The sequence below is a fragment of the Ictalurus furcatus genome, chromosome 23 (assembly GCF_023375685.1).
Source record: "Ictalurus furcatus strain D&B chromosome 23, Billie_1.0, whole genome shotgun sequence".
Lineage (NCBI taxonomy): Eukaryota > Metazoa > Chordata > Actinopteri > Siluriformes > Ictaluridae > Ictalurus > Ictalurus furcatus.
Window position 1 is genome coordinate 11,381,687 of NC_071277.1, and position 19,857 is coordinate 11,401,543.

A 19,857-nucleotide genomic window follows, 5' to 3' on the forward strand; every position below is an offset into this window, starting at 1 on the left:
ACATCACTATTAGTCCTAAATTGCCCCTGTCCCAACTTTTTTTGGAACATGTTGCATGCATCAATTTCAAAATAAATGTTTACCTGCAAAAAGTGCATGTTGATTAGGTAAAACATCAAATACCCTGTCCCTATACGTTTTTTTATAAGTCAAAGTACATTTACAAATTACTCCTCTTTGTTTTTATTAGCATTTTCCATACTGTCCCAACTTTTTCGGAACTGGGGTTGTAAAACAAATGATACATGCATTTAAAAAAAAAAAGAAAAGTTTTTTTGTTTGTTTGTTTTCCTAATGTTCTCTTAAACATGGTTATACTGCTTAAGGAGATCAGCAAGATATGCTGCAGCTAAACCATTCAGAACATTGAACATTATATGACTCACCTAAGCAGGGACTAGGTAAAAGAAGCATATAGACATATATCTTAGACTTAGATTAATGTATTAATTCAATAATGTAAATGTAAAATAATGTAAAATATAAACCTAATTAAACTTGGCTGACAAAAGAGTGTTAATAAATCCTAAAATGATTTAATAGTCTGATTTAACTGGCAAGAAGAATATTCCCATATGGTGGAAAATAATACCCTAGTATCTAGTTATTCTGATAATGACTATGTCAGATATATTGCCCAGGTCTCAGCTTCTGTTCAGTGCAATTCAGAATTAGTACCTGGAAGTAAAGGTTGCAGAGCCAGTTGTCCAGGTCAGCAGAGAGCAGCCGCTCTATTTTACTGAACTGGTCTATCGCTGAGTTGGGACAACCCCGAAGCAGCGGAGTGCGAAATCTACCTTGGATAAGGGTTAGAGAGCAGTCACAGACGGGGAATACCCCCCAGGCCATCACTGCCCTCACAGCACATTGCTTACTGGGCATGCTCAGAAGCCTGAACATCAGCACAGTGGAGGGCAAGAGGTCACATGATGCAGGCAAGACCTGAGACAGACAGACAGAAACAGCAATTTGTATCATGTGTTACAAGAGACACAGAGCAAACCTCAACCCAGAAATCTTAAAGGAAGCTATTCTAAATTAAAATATTCTGTGTCATATACAAATATTTATAGTATTCAAGTGAATTTTTGACACGAAATGAAATATTTGCCCCAAAACATTTTGTCCACGGCACCAACCTGTTCAGCTTGATATTATTAATGCAAAATACTGCCACAAATTGTGACAGGGGCTTGGAAACAAACTGAGATGGCACAATATGAAAAAAAAAAAAAAAAAACTTTTATCATTTACTAGAAATCACTGTTCAAATAAAAAACTGAATTGAACTGAAAGATTATTATAATAATGTTAATGTTAACTGTAACTGTTTCCAAAATGTGACAACAACATATCAAACCATATCTGCATGTAATTGTGGCCATATTTAGCATTGGAAATAGAAGGTTAGCGCAATTGAACAGTTTTATTTTGTCCTGTTTTCTGTGCTAGGGAGAGAAGCCAATGTTTGGAGATCACAAGAATTTATTCCACATAATCATAATGTTCTCAGGCCATGTGTAGTAAATGCACACATGCCAGAATACATGTTTAAAAGGAAATTTAAAAGGATTTAACCATGATTTATTGTACCCTGTTTAAAATACACATTAGTTGACAGCCATGCTGGGCTTCATACATTTAACAAACATGGATTCCTATTTACTGCAAATGTGAGAGACAGACCTGAATCACAGTATTAAAAATGGAGTGACAGACACAAGCTGAGCACTTGATCAATCATGCCGGGGAATATTTTACCCTACTATTATTTGAAATGGGAAATGGAGGAGACTTGTTTTATCCCATCCATCATGCTCTTTCTCCACACTGCATCTCCATCACACCTGAGAAATGATGATTATCTGACTCAAGCCTGGAATTTGTTTAATAATCTCCTGCGTTTTACATATTGAGAAACAAACAGATTTCATATACTATAAATATCAAGCAAAATAAAGGGAAAGGGAGAGGAAGGGAGAGAAAAAAAAATAGAATAAGGTGGAACAAGAAATTTGCCTCTGCTTTAGACAGATCTGCTTTTAAACCAATAAAAATAATCCATTTTCATTCAAAATCCCTGTGTTTTTAAATAAGTGGGATGAAGTAAAAGGATGGATGGGGGCCAAAAAACTAAGCCCTAACCTGATACATTCAACTGCTGTCTTTTTTTTTTTTTTTTTTTAATATAAATTTCTTTTTTTTCCCCCAGTAAGGTGAGGATCCATGGTGGTGGAGAGACAGCTGCAGGTGTAGGTAGCAATTTAGGCAAATAAAAAAAAAAATGGCCAAGCAATACTCAAAACAAGGGTCATATTAAAGGCCGGGCAATCGGCAAAGTGGAATAAACTAATCAAGGCTAATGGAATAATGATAATCATGGAAAAGTCAAAACACAGAGGCAAATGGGTAGAAAACAAATGCTTGAAATTGTCACAATCTGTTTGTCTGGGTTATTTATAGTTTGGGTGGTAGTGGACAGGTGAGTCCTTTGTTTGGTTTTGTGACCGATGTTAATCTGAAGGGCTGAGGATCACGGGAATTGTAGGCTGAGGAATTTGGGAGTTTGAGGACACCATGGACATTCTGTGGAAATGGCAAAGGCCTGTAAAACCAAAGAACAAACATGCCCAATATTTGCTCATCATGCTCAGTCTTGTCTGTACCTTTGAATACCAATTTTAGTAAAGACCTTAATAAGAATGCTAAAAAAAAAAAAAAAGAGAAGCAGGCAATTATACCTTCTACTACTGATATCTCAAAAAGGGACTGTCAACATGGGCATTTCAGCCAAACACAGGCAAATCTGATCAGCTTTACCAAACAGAGAGAGAGAGAGAGAGAGAGAGAGAGAGAGAGAGAGAGAGAGAGAGAGATCATTGTGTTACAGACTTTGTGTTTCCTGTAAGTGACCATAAAAGAGCAGGAAATCTGATCATAAATGTATTGTTTTTGTAAAAGTTTTTAAAGGATTTTTTGTGGCTTATCAGGATTTATTGTTTATTACAGATTGGAATGTATTTGTTTCTGTATCTTGAAGTAAAGCCGTGATCAAAAGCTGCTGTAAGAGCAGCAGGGCTGGTCCAAGGCTATGTCTTAGCATTCCTGTGTAGATAGACCATTTTAATTGTACAAAATATAATTCTAGTATTATTCTTTTGTTGCATTTTGAAATAATTTGAGTTTATAATAGTCTTACAATAGGCGATATAAGGTCTATAATAAGGTATAATAAGGTCTCTCTCCAACATAATAAAATGTTCTGCCCTTAAAATATTCAAATGTTGGTTGGTGTAAGATTTAGTACTGACAAGAGTATAGAAGAAAATCCACAAAAGGAAGAATTAGGTTTTATTTTGCTTTGCTTTGTTTTTAAGATCTTCTGCTGGAATTCTCCATCCTTATCATCACCCCATCTGTTATTTTCACATACGGAATGTGTTTTGTGCTTTTCATCACATCTATATCCTGGAAGATCATCTCTCTCTTTTTGTCTGCTGCTCTCTAAATTTGTCTACAGTTCTTCCTGAACTTACTCCCTTCTTCAGACATCTCTACGCATGGAAATGAACACATTAAATATATAGCTTCACGATCCAGAACAAATTTAACAGGCTTTGGAAGATAACACAGAGCTGCTGTGGGGGTATCAATGGATGTTTAAGTGTTCAGACAAGCAGGCTTTGATTGCCATCAAATGGCCAGAGTTCAGGCCACCCAAAACAAAAGCCTATTGCTAATCGTCATAGAGGAGTAATATCTCAACTCCAAATTTTTTTAAACATATTATAACTGACTGAGATGATACAAGTTTCTCTGACCAAGTATCCTCCTCTGCATCTGATACATTTTTTGATTAAACAGTAGGATCCAAAAGTTAGATGACTGAGAACAGATTGTTTAAAATTCCCTTAATTATCTTAATGTTAATTTTGACGAATTATAATGTTCAAACAAGATTAAATAATATGTCATTAATTATAGTATGTCCTGAAAAGTTTTGTGTTTTTACTGAAATTTATTGATACTCAATTAGACAACAATTAACACTGTTATTAAGAGCATTTGTTACCAATGAATGGACTGAATGTATAAACAGAATATATTTAATTTTTGAAGCAGTTAAACACAGAATTATCTCAGTTTTAAATAATGTGTTCATGAACAATAAGTGTTAACTGAAACTGTTTTTACTAGGGATGCACCGAAATGAAAATTCTTGGCCGAAGCCGAAACCGAATATAATGAAAAACTTGGCCGAAAGCCGAAGGCCGAAACCGGCCTTCGAAAAAAAAAAAAATTTTTTGCGTTTTTTCCATTTATTTTGCCATTTTTTTCACCATTGCATAAATTAAATAGTCAAAATGTGCTTTTTACTATTTTGTCTTGCTTTTCAAAGAAAAACATTAATTACAAAAACTACAATTTCAAAATATTTATTTAACACTGAACTTTTTTTTTTCATTCCACCAGACATAGGCTACCAACAAGGCACAATATAACTTTAAATGAGTAAAATCAAAACATTTTGATATGGTCATCTTTGAGCCCCCCTTGAACAGCTGATGTTAGGCCTATAACTGACTGCTGAAAGAATGGAACACTCTGTAGCCTACAACAAAAAAATTGCATTAAAAAGTGCATTGACAAGAGTGCAAAAAATGGTTCTATTCACTTCTATACGGCTGATTATATTGGGGATATATACCACTCGCGTCCCTGTACACCTCGTGGAGTATTATAGTAGATATAGTATAGTTAGATACGTTGTTAATATTATGGTCCTTGATGGATTTAGTTAGTTTAAACTATAGATTAATTAATTTAGTCCCCGCTGGTTTTTCTGCTCCCAGTCCATAGTACTAGTTCATGTTTCTTGTTTTGTGTTTTGACCCTGTTTTCTGTGACTGTGACTTTGATTCCTGCTTTGCCCTGTTTATGCCTGTTTGCCGATCGCCCGACCCTTTGCCTGTCTTGACTATGTTTTTTGGATTACGATTTGGATTTGTCTGCCTGCCCTTAAATAAATACGTCTTTACCTGCTTCTGTACTCTACTCCCTTACGTCTCGCGATGTGACAGAATACTCCGGAACAGAAACAAAAAAGTAAACATCCGAAGAGCACGAAGCTCATGCACGCGCGCCCCCTCATCGAGGTCATGACATTCGCGCGTCTCAGTCTGGTTGCTAGGCTATTTGGTCACGTCATCAAACATGTCATTGTTCGGTCAAATTTATTCGGCATTTTCACTTATTCAGCCGAACACCGAAAATGCTTTTTTTGCTATTTTTGACCGAATAATTTCAGTTGCCGAACATTCGGTGCATCCCTAGTTTTTACTTTTATTGTGTGTTACTGACTCTAGTCTGTGTGTTTTCTCACCACAGGGAGGTTCTGGTTAATGAGTAGCTCTATATCGCAGATTTGGCCGTGATGTTCCACAGGCTCTGTGACTCCTGTCCACTGCTGCTCCTTCAGGCCGGACCAGCGCAGTGCAGGGCCACCCAACCCACTGTGCAGGGACACACGCACGCTGTACAGCCCCCTACTGAGCTTCTCCCTCACTGTCCGTAAACACACCACACACACCTCCATTGGCTGTGGGGTTCGTGTCCACTCCACCTACGGAAACACAGAAAAAGAAAGACAGATGTGGAAGAAATGAGAAAGAGTCTATTGTAGCGGCGGGAAACCACATGAAAGATTGATTTCTTCTCATCTTACATACACTCCACTTTCTCATGGCCCTTGAGAATACAGTGCTATGATTAATATAACCGGATTATTTAGTACTAAAAAGATAAATCCACTCCACTTCCAGCAACATCACAGTACTGCTATTCTGAGGATGCAGTCAGTAAGCAATATTTGGAAGGCAGAGGGGAAAAAGAGGTACACTGATAGTGAGGGATTACTTTTGGTGGGCGGCAGTTAAATATAAGTGTCTTTGAGGGAGGGGTGTAGGCCTCTCTGGAGTAGATGTGGGAGGGAAAACACAAATACACAAAATGGTGGGCGATTGCTGTCCGAAAGCCAGAACTGCGCTGACCTGGCGCACCCGTCTCGTCTGGATTCAGGAGAATGACTGGTGTTTCACGCAGACAACAATCAGACTTGGAATCCCTTCTTCTGTCTTTTGCATGTGTGCGCACACACTTACACACACACACACACACACACACACACACACACACACACACTCAGCATAATTTTTAGTCTGGTGGAATTTTTATCATGTGAGTATTATTTAGAGCTTTCAGTACCAGTTAGGGAGAAAAGAGGCGTTGACTATTTTGTTTAGTAGCTGATAAAAATCTGCAAAATTAATGACAATTAATTAAATAATCCAAGATTCCAGTGGAGTTTGAGAATTGCTGACTGGGCTATAATCTGTGCTACAATCTCAGGTTCGCAGTGCTCTTATGAACATTACTGACATCCAAATAATGAAAACATCATCTACAGTTAATTGGTCATTTTAGTTTAACCCTCCCATCACTACTAACCATTGGATGTCCCCTTGACGCAGGCCTTTATAACAATACTCTTCCAAACAATATACAGTATCTGTAAATACCCAATATATTGTGTCATCTCAATTATTAGTAATGTAACACTTATTTATTTACATTCTTACTAATCTGTAAACATAGCTGTACTATGTATGACTTTTATCATTTCAAATGTTTGTTACAAAGACAGGTGAAGCATAAACAGTCATGCTGGGAATCATTTGTGTTCTGCCTTTTTAAATGTGACACTCTATAAGAGTTAAAACTCATGATGAGAGACAAAATGACAGTGTGTGAACCACTATGCAGGAACAGCAATTCACAACTTTAGAGAGTTTTGTTGTAATAATTACACGGTATAATCTGAGATACATCTTCTACATTTAAAAGTCTGCATCAATTCAGCAAAGAAAAGTAATAAACAAATTAAGTGAATTAATGATAAAGAACTGTGTTGTGTGCTGTGTTAAAAGAGGAAATAATGGACATGTGCACACACACATATGAAGGCACCAATGATAAAATGATCAGAGTCACATTGTGCTTAAATTCCAGAATTTGAATTTAAAAGTTCAGAACCTTCTTATGTCATAATAGTTGAGAACAGAGAAAATCTTCATGTGTTCACTAGACCCATTCATAGTCTTTATGAATACACCAAAAGTTATAAGCCATTATTGTTTACATTGTGTTAATTGAGGCATAAAAAAATGCTTGCGTGGACTCTGATCTTTCTTTCGTGGGTATTCACAGTAATACAGTGATGAACTTATACTAATTTATTCAACTGAGCATCATCAACATCACTTAAATACTGAAAACTCACAGAATATACACTATACATCAATCTCAACTTGAATATTATCCACAATTCTGTCGTTTATAGGGAGTTCATCAAAAAAGCTTGACTGAGTGGTCCACAAAATTTTTTTATACACTGAATGTCGTTGTATTTTGGTTTATAAGTCTGTTGAGGATACTCATCCATGTTGTTTGATCTAGTACTGAAGTTTGCTGAGAGCAATTACTAATGATATATGTTGAAGAAATTTGACAGTAAGTTAACAATGAAATTCACACAGCTCAAAGCCTATTGGCTGATTTCGGTCATGTGACTGGACTGTGATCATTTTCTCACAGTAAGCTATGGACTCTGATCATTTTTCCATAGCATGGCTTTATTTTAAATGGAAAATTCTGTGACCCTGATCTTTCTAACATCCAAGTACATTTATGAGATCATTCTTCAATGCTCAATCAACAGCCATGGATGCACAACTCCAAAAATACAGTTTCGTGACTCTGATCGTTTTTTCATTGTGGTCTTCATATACATCCGCATACACACACATGTGAAGTAAGGGAATTTTCCCGGGCGTTAAATGGTGAAGCGAGACAGTGTTGAATCTGTAAGTTGACAGGGTTTTCCTAAAGTGCCATAACACAGCTCTTCCAGATGAGATCAAAGCATCAGGATCCTCTGCATTCTCCTTTTCTTTTTACTCCATCCATCGCTTTCTCTCTATCTTGGCACATAGGCCATCTTTCGGTGAAGCCTCTTTTCAGGCATACACACTGACAGATAACAAAAACACACTTTAAACATACACAAAAACTTCTTTTCTCTCTAAGTATAGACTAATATTCTAAGATTAGGCTTTCTTGTTAATTATTTTCATTTTAATTAGTAAATCTTAATTAACAATGAACATGTACCCTTAGAATTTTTGGCTCCATATGTGGGGGGAGGGGGTGAATAAATATGACAATCTTTTTGGAACCCGAAGGCAGGATTACTGATGCAGGCAGAGCTTAGTTATTAAACAAATTCTAAATTAAATGCCTCCATGAATTTTGCACAAAAATATATTTTCATAGTTTTGCATGCCAAATGTGACATTTTATATTTGAGATTCATCTGCTGCAGTAATTTTGGAAATGTCATACAAACAAAGATTTTGTCGTTTACCAATGAAATTACTATGCATGGCAGGTTAGCCATTGCTTTTCAGGCTGCACTGGTTGTTTCAAGTCAGCAAGCCATAAAAAATCTTTATCTCTCTGAAACACAGCAATTTGGGAGATAATGGAATGGTGACTTGGGGGCAGAGATGCCAGTGTGAGGAATTATACCACAATCTCGCACCATTTACAGCCTTCCTCAAATCCGGATCTCTCTCTCTCTCTCTCTCTCCCTGTCTCTCTCTCTCTCTCTCTCTCTCTCTCTCTCTCTCTCTCTCTCTCTCTCTCTCACCATAGCTGCCTGAGACAGAAATCATTACAACTCTAAGCTTGCACCATGACAGAACAGCAGCATCTTAAACTATAAACACACACACACACATACGCGCACACACACACACACACACACACACACACACACACACACACACACACACGCCTGTGAAATTCACTGTGAAGGTGTGGGGGGGAAAAATCTGTTTTGCTTATGATCTGAAATTTTATTTTGATCTTTCCATAATTTTTCTATCCGTCATTTAATTCTATTTAAATACTCACTTGGATAGCAACACATTATTATTAATACCTAGTAAACAACTACCATGAATGACACCAAAACAATACTATGGCAAAACATTGAATTTTTTTTTAAAACACCTCCCATTGTCTGACACTCATCACACTGTGTTTAAGACAAATATAAAACTGACTGTAACATTTTGCATTTCTATACCGGCATATGTTATTACAGGCCCAGGTGTGGACAAATCATTAGCCAGGACAGCCAGGATAAGGAGATTAGGCTGACGATATGTCTCCTCACTATTTCTTGGTGGTGCAATGCATTACTAATGTACAATTCATTCCAAAATCCCACCACCTGCTAAAGTACACACACCCACCAAGGAATTTGTTAGAAACAATTTTTATTAGTCAAGTAAATTAGTTTGTAGTGATGACAGATTTTTTACAAATCAGCAGTGTAGAGGGATGTAGAAATAGTGACAAAACCAAGAACAATACAGAACTGCTAATAGCATGTGGACCAAAATAGGGGCCATACTAGAGGGGACCTGAGCCAATGTTTATTGCCGTTTTGTTTAAGGCTCAAGCACAGTATGCATCAAAGACATTATCAGAATAGAATACAGAGAGGCATCATCTTCCAGGGAACTGGTTACAGTTACATTTTATATAGCGCTTTTCTAGACACTCAAAGTGCTTTACATAGTATGGGGGAGGGGGGATCTCCTCAACAACCACCAATGTGTAGCATCCACCTGGATTATGCTACAGCAGCCATAGTGCACCAGAACACCCACCACACACCAGCTATTAGTGGAGAGGAGAGAGTGATGTAGCCAATTCAGAGATGGGGATTATTAGGGGGCCATGATAGAGAAGGGCCAATGGGGTAATTTCACCAGGACACCGGGGTATATCACTACTATTTAGGATTATTAATGACTAGAGAGTCAGGACCTCAGTTTAACGTCTCATCTGAAAGAAGTTGCTGTTTTTATAATACAGTGTCCCCGTCACATTAGGCCCCACACAGACCACAGGGTGAACACCCCTGCTGGCCTCACTAATACCACTTCCAGCAGCAAACTTAGTTTTCACCAGGGGGTCTCCCACCCAGGTACTGGCTCAACACTGCTTAGCTTCAGTGGGAAACCAGGTGAGAACTGCAGGGAGATATTGCTCTGGCTAGTGGTGTATTCACCCATTTCTGTTAGTCTGTATTAATGCACTTATCTACTGTAGCTCAGGGGTTCTCAAACCTTGGTAGTCAGGGACCATTTTAACTGTAAAATAAATTACACTGACCCCCTCAGCACACTTATATGAACATAATCCAAATATTTAACTCAGTTTTGAAATCTGTACAATAATATTCTGGCTATTTAATGGAACCATAGTGCTTTTTATTCCTGGAACCTTCCACTCAGATATTAGATCTAAGGTGACAGGCTGACTTGTTTTTGTGTTTGATGCTTGGATTAAACCCATTCAAATCAAATGACCAGTCACATAAGAACAAGGATAACTCAATAATATATTTAATAATCTTGATTAAGGGCGGTGTGACTTCCACTTTAACTACATTTAAAATCATGGACCCCTAATAAATGCTTAACAGATCCCTCAAAGTTCCCGGACCCCACTTTAAGAATCACTGTTCTAGCTATACTGTTGCTATTTCCCTCGAGGAATATGTGAATACTACAGTAGCATGATAATACAGTAACAAACAAATTATATTAAACATTAATAAATCACCCAATTTCACATACTACACATAAGTACACACAGTCACAATATCGACTAAAACGTTCATAATCAGTGAGTGAAGCATGTAAAGTACTGGATTTATTATAAAGAATCCTGTGTGCAAAATCATCACAAATTTGAATTATGAATTACAAGCAGACTGCAACATTCTGTCTTATTGTGAAATGTGGACTTTTCTCTGAGGATAGTAAAACCAACAGAAACAGTAAATTTCTAATTTGAACACCACTGTGTTATTACATGTATTAAAAAGCAGGCTTCATAAAAATTACACCCCAGGTAAATAACTAGCACTTTTGCTAAATAAGAAATGTTAATTGCATAGTTGTCAACATGAAAGTATCAAATTGAAATTTGCTATACTGCACCTTTAAAAACAAACAAACAAACAAAAAAACACTTCCAATACTTTACACACCTCATACCACTGAGAGAAACAGAAGATACAAAGAGACACCCTCACGTAGGGAAACAAAAACACTGCTAACATTTCAGTTAACATTTCAGTATCATTTCAGTGTGTGAGGACAGATGCCACTGAAGAATCCATTCTCAGCATTCACAATATCAGAGCTCATACTCATACATAGCTAAAACACACACACACACACACACACACACACACACACACACACACACACACACACACACAGTAATTTTTAATGCATGTCTGATGCCAGGAGATCCAAGCATGGGATCATATATATGTATATATATATATATATATATATATATATATATATATATATATATATATATATATATACACGTGTGTGTGTGTTTACCTGCCAGGGAAGATCAGATCCGATGCCCAGTGGTTCAGTGATTTCAGTGATTTCTCCATACTTGGCAATGACTTCAGCCTGACGCTGACGCAGTGAATTCAGCAAACGTCTCTCTGAACTGATCACACACACGCGCGCGCGCGCACACATACACACACACACACACACACACGCACGCACACACACACACACACACACACACCTCAACATTATAGACAAAACAACACATCCAGTAATCCTGTTACCAGCCACCCTCACATTGCCCCAAATGTAATCTAATAACCCGCAATAGACCTAACACTTTCTAACGCTTTTCCCTCTCTTTCTGTTCCTCTTTTTTCCTTCTCTCCACCATTCGGCCTCTCCATCTTATTGGGGCCAAAGCAATAAAATCCTCCTTTGTTCCATCTCCTCACCTAACCTCTTAATTCCTCAGAACAGCAATACCACAGTGCCTGTCTCTCGGAAAGGAAAAAAAAAGTTGTAAAGCATGTAATTGAACAAACACACTAGAAACATCACTAGAACAGGAAAGTGTTTGTATTTTTCTTTTGTCGCTGTCTACTGAAAATGTTTCATAGTGTTTCATCACTAACAGTACTACAGTATTTAGATAATGATCACAATGCAGAGATTTTAGGACAAAACACAAAAATATTGCAAAAACAAAACTGTGTAAAATGTGAAAAAAAATGTTTCTGGCATCCGTTTCTGCTGAATATTTGGAAATTTGTGGTTGAATCTGAGCAAAGTAGCTTTGGGCTAATTCATGATGAGTCTCTCCTGTCTGTTCGCTTCCCACCAATAACATGAGGATAAACTTACAAGGCCAAGGATGCTTGGATAAGGTCAAGGACCAAAACGCAAGTTTCTAGCTAGCTACCAAATTCAGTTTCTAACTAACACCCACAGCTTAGCCGACTCGACGCAGCACATATTCCCCTGATTTTATTATGTCAGTGTAGATGGGGCTGAACAATTCTTAAAAACTTTAAACACACACTCATGCCCACAGGGTGTGAGTGTGTGAGGGGGATAGAGGGAAAGGGAAAGAGTGATGTGCATGGAACAAAATTGATGCTCTTTTTGCATCCAGTGACATAAACAGATTTTTCTAGCCTCTGGCGACTTACCCACAATGCACCAGAAGAGACAATGCATTGTGAAGTATATAATGGAGTATATTACGTATCGTCACAAAAACTGTCAACAAAATGTAAATGTTGTTCTGTACATGGATTAATGATTATTTCTTGTAACAGCAGATGAAAACTTGCATGTAAAGAAATGTACGTACCACTGGAAAGCTGCATAAAGCCGATCCTGCAGAGCAGCTTCCTCTTGTTCCATGTCTCTAATGGGATATGATTCCTTTCAGGACAATGTAATTAAAAACAAAGAAATCTTACAGTCACGCAACAAAGGGATATGTGTAAAACAAAAACAAAAAATGAATATATATTAACCTCTTTTTAAAAAATGGAAAAAAAAAAATGTATATATCCGAAATACAGTGTGTATGTATACAGTCCAATCCAAAAGTACTGGAATAGCAATACCAATTCAATTGTTTTCGCTATAATGTACATTCTAGATATTTGGGTTTGAGATCAAAAGATGAATATGAGATGACAGATCAGAATTTCAGCTTTCATTTCCTCATATTTACATCTAAATGTGTTACACAACTTTGCACCTTTTGTTTGAACCCCCCAATTTTGTCAAGTGATCAAAAATGTTCGAACATTTGGCATAGCCAATACAATAATTTGGAATGTCCTGAACAATAAATAAACCACTGGTGTACTGAGAAAAAGACAACGGAATGGATCGGCCAAGGAAAACACAAACAGCTGATGACAGAAACATTGTGACAGCTGTGAAGAAAAACCTGACAACAGTCAGTGACATCAACAACAACCTCCACAGAGCAGGGCTGGAGGTATCATAATCCACCATTCAAAGAAGACTTCAAGAGCAGAAACCATGGCCATATCACAAGATAAAATCCACTCATCAACGATAAGAATCGGAAAACCAGATTGGAATAATCTTTATTGGTGATGTAACTCATGATGGTAGAAGCAGAATGAATGTTAACAGGAGCATTTTGTCTGCCAGTTTACAGAGAAATGCATCCAAATTAATCGAGAAGAACTTTAACATACAGCAAGACAATGATCCAAAACACACTGCCAACTGAATAAAGGACTTTATCAGAGCGAAAAAGTGGAAGGTTTTAGTCTGGCCAAGTCAATCACCAAACCTTAACCAACTGTGCAGCATTTCACCTTCTGAAGAGCAGACTGAAGGGAGAAACCCCTGAAATATTCAACAACTGAAAGAAGCTACAGTACAAGCATGGAAAAGCATAATAAAATAAAAATGCAACAGTTTGGTGCTGTCAGTGGGTCACCAGCTTGATGCAATTATTGCAAGCAAGGGATATGCAACCAAATATTAAGTGTTATTTACTTTCATTTACTTTAAGGCTATCTGTTCCTATACTTTTGCTCCCCTAACTGTAATCTGTGCCAAACTGTAATCTGTTTAACAAATCTAGATGTAAATATCAGGAAATGAAAAGTGAAATGCTGATCTATTGTCTCATATTCATCTTTTAATCTCAAACCTAAATGTGTTCAATGTATAGCGAAAACAGTACAATTGGCCTTGCTGTTCCAATACTTTTGGAGGGGACCGAAATATATGTGCGTATATACAGTGGGGTAAATAAGTATTGAATGCGTAATTTTATAATGTGAAATTTTCACCAGATATCAGTATTAACTCAAGAAATCCGTAAATATAAAGAATTTACAACATTAAAGTCCATAAATAAAGTTATGTGTACTAATGTGGAATGACACAGGGGAAAAAAAAAAAAATAACATGCTAACTGAAATTTAGTTAATATTTAGTGGAAATGCCTTTGTTTGTAATGACCGATTCAAGATGCTTCGTGTATGAAGAAATTAATCGGCCACAGTATTCAGGTGTGATTTTGGCCCATTCTTCTAAACATATTGTCTTTAAATCTTGTTCAATTGGATTCAAGTCAGGTGATTGACTGGGCCATTCTAACACTTGGATTTTTTTCTCTGAAACAAATTGAGAGTTTCCTGTGCTGTATGCTTTGGATCGTTGTCACGATGCTTCCACCTCCAAACTTCACTGTTGGTATAGTATTTTTAGGGTGAAGTGCAGTGCCATTTCTTCTCCAGACATGGTGTTAGTATGACAGCCAAAAAGTTCAATTTTGTTTTCGTCTGATCAGACTACACTCTCCCATTATTTCATAGGCTTGTCCAACTGAGTTGTAGCAAACTTTAAACGAGCTTCGTCATGCCTTTTCTTTAGTAATGGAGTCTTGCGAGGTGAGTGTGAGCAGTGGAATGCATTGCCTATGGTTTTCTCTGTGACAATGGCACCTGCTGGCTCCAAGTTTTTCTGGAGCTCTTTCCAAGTGGTCCGAGGCTCTTGGGCTACGCTTCTGACTATTTTCTGACTTCCTGGTCAGAAATCTTGTGAGGAGCTTCTGTGCATGGCTGGTTGATGACGGAGTGATGTTGCTTCCACTTGTGGATAATGGCCCCAGTGGTGCTTACTGGAGGATTCAGAAGTTTTGAAATACGTCTGTATACGATTCCATCAATATAATTTGCAACAATAAGGTTGTGAAGGTCTTGGGAGAGCTCTTTGCTTTTACCCATCATGAGATGTTTCTTGTATGACACCTTGGTAACAAAAAGCCTTTTTAGAGACCATGAATTTACTAACCCAGCTGATATTAATTTGCACAGATAGGAGGTATAATTAACTATGGATTTCAGCTGGTTCCTTGCCTAACCTTCCCTTGGAGAACTGCTTTTTCTTAGTGTGTACAATACTTGTTTTCTGCCATTCCACTTTATTACACATAACTTTATTTAAGGACTTTAATGTTGTGAATTCTTTATATTTTTGGATTTCTTGAGTTAATACTGATTTCTTGAGTTAATACTGTGAAATTTTAATGTGAATAGCGTCATTGGAAATATATTTACTGAAATAAATGTTGACGTGTTCAATACTTAATTCCCCCACTGTATACACACGGTGTGAATTAACAACTGAGACATAAACTGAACAAGTTTCACAGACATTCGACGAATAGAAATGGAATAATGAGTCCCTGAACAAAGGGGGGGTCAATATCAAAAGTAACAGTCAGTATCTGGTGTGGCCACCAGCTGCTTTAAGTATTACAGTGCATCTCATCTTCATGGACTGCACCAGATATTCTGTGAGATGTTACCCCACTCTTACACCAAGGCATTTGAAAGTTCTCGATCACATCTGGGGGGACACATGGTTACATGTGGTTTGCCACTGCAAGGACGATCAGATGTCCTTCCTGTCTCCCTGTAGCACTGTCTTAGGTACAGTGAGGGAAAAAAGTATTTGTTCCCCTGCTGATTTTGTACGTTTGCCCACTGACAAAGAAATGATCAGTCTATAATTTTAATGGTAGTTGTATTTGAACAGTGAGAGACAGAATAACAACAAAAAAATCCAGAAAAACGCATGTCAAAAATTTTATAAATTAATTTGCATTTTAATGAGGGAAAAAAGTATTTGACCCCCTCTCAATCAGAAAGATTTCTGGCTCCCAGGTGTCTTTTATACAGGTAACGAGCTGAGATTAGGAGCACACTCTTAAAGGGAGTGCTCCTAATATCAGTTTGTTACCTGTATAAAAGACACCTGTCCACAGAAGCAATCAATCAGTCATATTCCAAACTCTCCACCATGGCCAAGACCAAGGAGCTCTCCAAGGATGTCAGGGACAAGACTGTAGACCTACACAAGTCTGGAATGGGCTACAAGACCATTGCCAAGCAGCTTGGTGAGAAGGGGACAACAGTTGGTGCGATTATTCGCAAATGGAAGAAGCACAAAAGAACTGTCAATCTCCCTCGGCCTGGGGCTCCATGCAAGATCTCACCTCGTGGAGTTGCATTGATCATGAGAACAGTGAGGAATCAGCCCAGAACTACACGGGAGGATCTTGTCAATGATCTCAAGGCAGCTGGGACCATAGTCACCAAGAAAACAATTGGTAACACACTACGCCGTGAAGGACTGAAATCCTGCAGCGCGTGCAAGGTCCGCTGCTCAAGAAAGCACATATACATGCCCGTCTGAAGTTTGCCAATGAACATCTGAATGATTCTGAGGACAACTGGGTGAAAGCGTTGAGGTCAGATGAGACCAAAATGGAGCTCTTTGGCATCAACTCAACTCGCCGTGTTTGGAGGAGGAGGAATGCTGCCTATGACCCCTGGAACACCATCCCCACCGTCAAACATGGAGGTGGAAACATTATGCTTTGGGGTTTTTTTTCTGCTAAGGGGACAGGACAACTTCACCGCATCAAAGGGACGATGGACGGGGCCATGTACTGTCAAATCTTGGGTGAAAACCTCCTTCCCTCAGACAGGGCATTGAAAATGGGTCGTGGATGGATATTCCAGCATGACAATGACCCAAAACACATGGCCAAGGCAACAAAGGAGTGGCTCAAGAAGAAGCACATTAAGGTCCTGGAGTGACCTAGGCAGTCTCCAGACCTTAATCCCATAGAAAATCTGTGGAGAGAGCTGAAGGTTCGAGTTGCCAAACGTCAGCCTCAAAACCTTAATGATTTGGAGAAGATCTGCAAAGAGGAGTGGGACAAAATCCCTCCTGAGATGTGTGCAAACCTGGTGGCCAACTACAAGAAACGTCTGACCTCTGTGATTGCCAACAAGGGTTTTTAAACCAAGTACTAAGTCATGTTTTGCAGAGGGGTCAAATACTTATTTCCCTCATTAAAATGCAAATCAATTTATAACATTTTTGATGAGCGTTTTTCTGGATTTTTTTTGTTGTTATTCTGTCTCTCACTGTTCAAATAAATCTACCATTAAAGTTATAGACTGATCATTTCTTTGTCAGTGGGTAAACATACAAAATCAGCAGGGGATCAAATACTTTTTTCCCTCACTGTATATTACATTATGGAAATTTTTGCAGTTTTTCGCTCTGGCCACATCTGCAGTCCTCATGCCTCCCTGCAGCAGGCCTATGGCATGTTCATGCAGGAGAGCAGGCACCCTAGGCATCTTTCTTCTACTGTTTTTCAGAGTCAGTAGAAAGACCTCTTTAGTGTCCTAAGTTATTGTAACTGTGACCTTAATTGCCTACCGCCTGTAAACTGTTTATGTCTTAAGGACTGATCCACAGGTGCATGTGCAATGGTTTAAGCATGGTTTATGAAAAACATTGTTTAAACCCTGTTCAATAAAGATCTTTAAGCTTATTTGGATTTTACATAATTATCTTTAAAATACAGTCTTCTTCTTTTTTTGGGTGTTCTTTTTTTGCTGAATATATATATATATATATATATTTAGCACAACCATTGTCTCTCCATTTTTTTAACTCACAACAGTACCTTTGTATTCCCCCTTAAGACAGCCATCACTCTCTGTTTTCTCACCCACTCCTTCTCCTCTGCCATACATCCATCCTGTCAAAGAAAAGCATGCATTCACTGAGGTTCTGCCACACAGCATATAAGATTTGGATTTATCACAGTGATAATCTTCAGCTGATTTTTTGTGAGCCGCTGGCCTACAGACATAAAACATGCAGCAGAATTCATCTGATGCATTTCAAGGGATGGCATTTAAATATGCACCCTTTTTCAATGTTACTATAGTGGCTGAGTGACAGCAACATGCCTTTATTGAACTGGTAGAAAGTGGTGCTCTAAAATCCCTAAAAAAGGAAGCAACTAGCTATGCAATTTAGGATGCATAAAGGGTTATATATATATATATATATATATATATATATATATATATATATATATATATATATATATACATATAATAGGATGTGTGCCCTGCTTCAAGAATGGCACTGTTGATTTTAGTCAAGTAAAAACTTCATTAACACTATCACAGAGACAAAAGATGAGTCAAGAACCATCTTTATGGTATTTTATTGAGGAGGATTTCTACAATTAACTATATTTTATATACTACACACTTGTGCTTATGAAGGATAAAGGAACTTTGCTTAGCTGCCAAGACTGAATATAGACAAAAACCTAATGTAAAGTAATCTTTTGGCTGCAGAAATCGTTTAGCTTCCACACATCCTCCTGCTAGTAACAGTGAAAAAAAAAATTCTAAGCAGTGAAGATATCTTACTTTATGTATACTTTATTTATGGTTATGCTTTAATAAAATATTATTTAATTGTCTTACAATTGCTATATAACAATGTCATAATATTTTAGATTATGCTACAACAAATAATAAGACAATTGAGCCTATTTCTAGACGTATGTACCAATTTCAAGCTTAAAATTGTATTATCATCATTTTGCTTTGTTCTAATAATATACACTTGAAATAAGCAAAAATATCTGCCAATAGAAAAAGACAATTTCAAGCTTTAAATGAGTAAATATATATAGTAAATAAATATGTATAATTGATATTTGTTCTTTGCTTTTTTAATTGAGAAATATTGGTTGACTTTATACTCAAAATATTTTTTGCCAAGTTATCTTTTTTACAGTGAAATCTTTGAACATGCAAACATTATTTGGTGGCAGACCATAAATAAAGAATAAAATTTATTTATTTATTTATTTATTTATTTAATTATTTATTTAAAAGAATTCAAAATTATGAAGCAATTATAAAAAACAAGAAGGAAAAAAAAAAACTCTTAGAAATGCCCTAGACATAAAACATGGCTGTCACAGAATAGCTCTTGAGTTATATCTATACAAAGCAATACACTATTCTCAAAGATTTGCAGTCAAAGGGCTAAAGACACATTGATTCCAATACACAAGAAGGTTACACAGACCTCTAATATAAGCACCTGAAAGTATTCTCTGTAAGTATTCACTATGTGTGTGTGTGTGTCTGTGTGTGTGTGTGTGTGTGTGTGTGTGTGTGTGTGTGTATGTATGTATGTGTGTGTGTGTGTGTGTGTGTGTGTGTGTGTGTGTGTGTGAGTGAGAGAGAGAGAGAGAGAGAGAGAGAGAGACTTTGACCTGCTCCAGTGAAGCCCTGCCCACAGGGATCATGTCATCCTGCACATGTTCTCTAAGTTGTCCCACATAGTGGGGGATAACCTCTTCTCTCTCCTCCTCCAACTTCTCCCTCAGTTGTTCTCTCCATCCAGCTTGCGGGACTCTAGAAGCCATAGCAACTAGTCTTTCTTCCCCAAAACTGCCTAGAGAGAGAGAGGGGGG

At 37.5% G+C, this 19,857-nt stretch overlaps 1 protein-coding gene across 1 annotated transcript; it reads right to left on the bottom strand.

Annotated features, from left to right (window-relative positions):
• Positions 1 to 409: 409 nt before the first annotated feature.
• On the bottom strand, positions 410 to 18,091 carry LOC128599645 (uncharacterized). The gene is made up of 5 exons (XM_053611457.1): positions 18,034 to 18,091; positions 12,853 to 12,926; positions 11,556 to 11,673; positions 5,384 to 5,623; positions 410 to 942 (listed from the first exon to the last, which is right to left on the bottom strand). Exons 1-5 carry the CDS (start codon positions 18,058 to 18,060, stop codon positions 625 to 627), a joined length of 777 nt encoding a protein of 258 aa, XP_053467432.1. The 5' UTR covers positions 18,061 to 18,091; the 3' UTR covers positions 410 to 624.
• Between the last annotated feature and the right edge of the window lie 1,766 nt (positions 18,092 to 19,857).